The 3,577-nt window shown below is 61.4% G+C and overlaps 1 protein-coding gene across 1 annotated transcript in view; it reads left to right on the forward strand.

The window, feature by feature from the left end:
- The window catches only part of ADCY6 (adenylate cyclase 6), a 12,239-nt gene extending 8,668 nt beyond the window's left edge, over positions 1–3,571 (forward strand). Inside the window, exons 17-20 of the mRNA XM_017728680.1 lie at positions 310–573; positions 2,211–2,415; positions 2,913–3,037; positions 3,119–3,571. Coding sequence (XP_017584169.1) covers positions 310–573; positions 2,211–2,415; positions 2,913–3,037; positions 3,119–3,247 — 723 coding nt within the window. The 3' untranslated portion in view covers positions 3,248–3,571. The remainder of the gene's footprint in view (positions 1–309; positions 574–2,210; positions 2,416–2,912; positions 3,038–3,118) is intronic.
- The last annotated feature ends 6 nt before the right edge of the window (positions 3,572–3,577 follow it).

Here is a 3,577-nt window from a genome sequence, read left to right on the forward strand (position 1 = left end):
TTCCCTGCTCCCTGGGATTAGGATGACTTTGGGGCTGGAACCAACCCCTTCCTTGCACTCTAGGACCAGAACTGACCCTTCCCTGCACCCCAGAACCAGGGCAGTCATGGGACAGGGACCAGTCCAGGGCCAGGATCACCCCACTCCCCACACCCTGACCCGGGAGTGGCCGCAGGGCTGGGAGTGACCCTTTCTCTGCACCCCAGGATTGGGGTGACCATGGGGCTGGGACCAACCCCCTCCCCATACCCTGATGCCAGGGCGGCCACGGGGTCCTGTGGCAGCTCCCACACGGGTCTGTGCCCGCAGGCAACGGGCGAGAAGGAGGAGATGGAGGAGCTCCAGGCCTACAACCGGCGGCTGCTGCACAACATCCTGCCCAAGGACGTGGCCGCACACTTCCTGGCACGGGAGCGGCGCAACGACGAGCTCTACTACCAGTCCTGCGAGTGCGTGGCCGTCATGTTCGCCTCCATCAGCAACTTCTCCGAGTTCTACGTGGAGCTGGAGGCCAACAACGAGGGCGTGGAGTGTCTGCGGCTGCTCAATGAGATCATCGCCGACTTCGATGAGGTGCTGGGGCGGAGAAAGGGCGAGGGGAGGGGGTGTGTGGAGGTGAAGTGTGCGGGGTTGGGGTGCAGCGGATGGGGTTCGTGGGGTGCTGGAGAGGCTGTGGAGCAGCGTGGATAGGGTGCACAGGGATGGGGTGCAGGAAGATGGGGTGTTGGAGAGGCTGTGGAACACCGTGTTTGGGGGACAGCATACAGGAGATGGTGTTCACTGGGGTGCTGGAGAGTCCGTGGAACACCATGGAGGAGGTTGGGGTGCAGCGGATGGGGTTCATGGGGTGTTGGAGAGGCTGTGGAACACCTTGTTTGGGGATGGGGTGCAGGAGATGGTGTGCACAGGGTGCTAGAGAGTCTGTGGAGCACCCTGCATGAGGATGGGGTATAGGGGATGCAGATATGGGGTGCTGGAGAAGCTGTGGAGCACCATGGATGAGGATGGGGTGCAGGGGATGGGATTCATGGGTTGCTGGAGGAGCTATGGAGCACCCTGGATGAGGATGGGGTATAGGGGATGCAGATATGGGGTGCTGGAGAAGCTGTGGAGCACCATGGATGAGGATGGGGTGCAGGGGATGGGATTCATGGGTTGCTGGAGGAGCTATGGAGCACCCTGGATGAGGATGGGGTATAGGGGATGCAGATATGGGGTGCTGGAGAAGCTGTGGAGCACCATGGATGAGGATGGGGTGCAGGGGATGGGATTCATGGGTTGCTGGAGGAGCTATGGAGCACCCTGGATGAGGATGGGGTATAGGGGATGCAGATATGGGGTGCTGGAGAAGCTGTGGAGCACCATGGATGGAGAGTCTGTGGAGCAGCGTGGATAGGGTGCACAGGGATGGGGTGCAGGAAGATGGGGTGTTGGAGAGGCTGTGGAACACCGTGTTTGGGGGACAGCATACAGGAGATGGTGTTCACTGGGGTGCTGGAGAGTCCGTGGAACACCATGGAGGAGGTTGGGGTGCAGCGGATGGGGTTCATGGGGTGTTGGAGAGGCTGTGGAACACCTTGTTTGGGGATGGGGTGCAGGAGATGGTGTGCACAGGGTGCTAGAGAGTCTGTGGAGCACCCTGCATGAGGATGGGGTATAGGGGATGCAGATATGGGGTGCTGGAGAAGCTGTGGAGCACCATGGATGAGGATGGGGTGCAGGGGATGGGATTCATGGGTTGCTGGAGGAGCTATGGAGCACCCTGGATGAGGATGGGGTATAGGGGATGCAGATATGGGGTGCTGGAGAAGCTGTGGAGCACCATGGATGAGGATGGGGTGCAGGGGATGGGATTCATGGGGTGCTGGAGAGGCTGTGGAGCACCATGAATGAGGTGCGAGAAGATGGGGTGCACGAGGTACAGAGAGCCTGCAGAGCACCGTGTTTGGGGACAGGCTGCAGGAGATGGTGTGCACAGGGTGCTGGAGAGGTTGTGGAACGCCACGGATGAGGCTGGGGTGCAGGGGATGGGGTCACGGGGTGCTGGAGAGGCCGTGGAGGAGCATTTATGGCGCCATAGTGCAGGGTGCAGGAGGTGCTGGAAAAGCCACGGAGCAGCACTCACGGAGCCATGGGATGGGGGTGCAGGATTTGGGGTACCCATCGCCCCGTCGAGGCGCTGTGGGGGTGACCCCACCCCGTCCCCCCAGATCATCAGCGAGCAGAAGTACCGGCAGCTGGAGAAGATCAAGACCATCGGCAGCACCTACATGGCGGCGTCGGGGCTCAACGCGGCCACCTACGACCGCGAGGGCCGGAGCCACATCGCAGCGCTGGCCGACTACGCCATGCACCTCATGGAGCAGATGAAGTACATCAACGAGCACTCCTTCAACAACTTCCAGATGAAGATCGGTGAGCCCTTGCACGCCCCTTGCACGCCCCTCTGCACCTCCAGCCATCCCATGCACACCCCTGGCTGTTGTTCATGGCTTTGTGCCTGGCGGCTCTTGCACCCCTTTTTCCACTCTTCCCCAATCACCTCTTCCTTTTCCCTTCCATACCCCTTTTCCTCTCTCACCCCTCCTTTTCCCCATCTTGCCCTCCCTTTTCTCCCCTCCTGCCCCATCTTCCCCTTCTCACACCACCTTTTCCCCCCCTCACTCCTTCCTTTTCCCCTCTCACCTCCCCTTTCCCCTCTCACCCCACCTTTTTCCCCCCTTCACACCCCTCTTTTCCCCGTCACTCCCTCCTTTTCCAATCTCACAGCCCCTTTCCCCCTCTCACCCCTTCTTTTCCCTCCTCACCCCGTTTTCACACTGTCACTACCCTCTTTCTCTCCCCTGCCCTTGCCCTCCCCCCATTTCCCCGAGCGTGGGGGTCATCCCTGACTCTCAACCGTGTCCCCCCAGGCCTGAACATGGGCCCAGTGGTCGCAGGGGTCATCGGGGCTCGCAAGCCCCAGTATGACATTTGGGGCAACACCGTCAACGTCTCGAGCCGCATGGACAGCACCGGGGTCCCCGACCGCATCCAGGTCAGCCGGGGATGGGAGGGGCACGGGACACCCACCCAGAGACCCCCCCGGGCCCCCCTGACCCCTGTGTCCCCCCTCCAGGTGACAACGGACCTGTACCAGGTGCTGGCGGCCAAGGGCTACGTGTTGGAGTGCCGAGGGCTGGTCAAGGTCAAGGGCAAGGGGGAGATGACCACCTACTTCCTCAATGCGGGCCCTGGGGGCAGTTAGGGGGGTCCCCACGGTGTCCCCGCACGCCGAGGGCTCCCCCAGCCTGTGCCGAGCTCAGGCAAAGAAAAAAGGAAAATTCCCCAAATCCACGTATTAAAAAAACAAAGAAAAGGGAGAAACGGACACAAGGGAGGTGGTTGGGGGGTGTGGGGAGGTGACCCTGTGCCCCCTCTCCGGGGGTGTTTTAGGGGGTGTTTCCCAGCCCTGCACCGGGGTGTTTCTTGGGGTGGGGGGTGTCATGGTAACCCCCATCCCTTTGCTGAAACCCCCCATGTGCCAAAGAGGGGAGATGGGGCCCCCCCAGGAAAGGGGCAGCAGGGGGTTTTGGGG

This window comes from Corvus brachyrhynchos, unplaced genomic scaffold (assembly GCF_000691975.1).
Source record: "Corvus brachyrhynchos isolate BGI_N302 unplaced genomic scaffold, ASM69197v1 scaffold193, whole genome shotgun sequence".
Lineage (NCBI taxonomy): Eukaryota > Metazoa > Chordata > Aves > Passeriformes > Corvidae > Corvus > Corvus brachyrhynchos.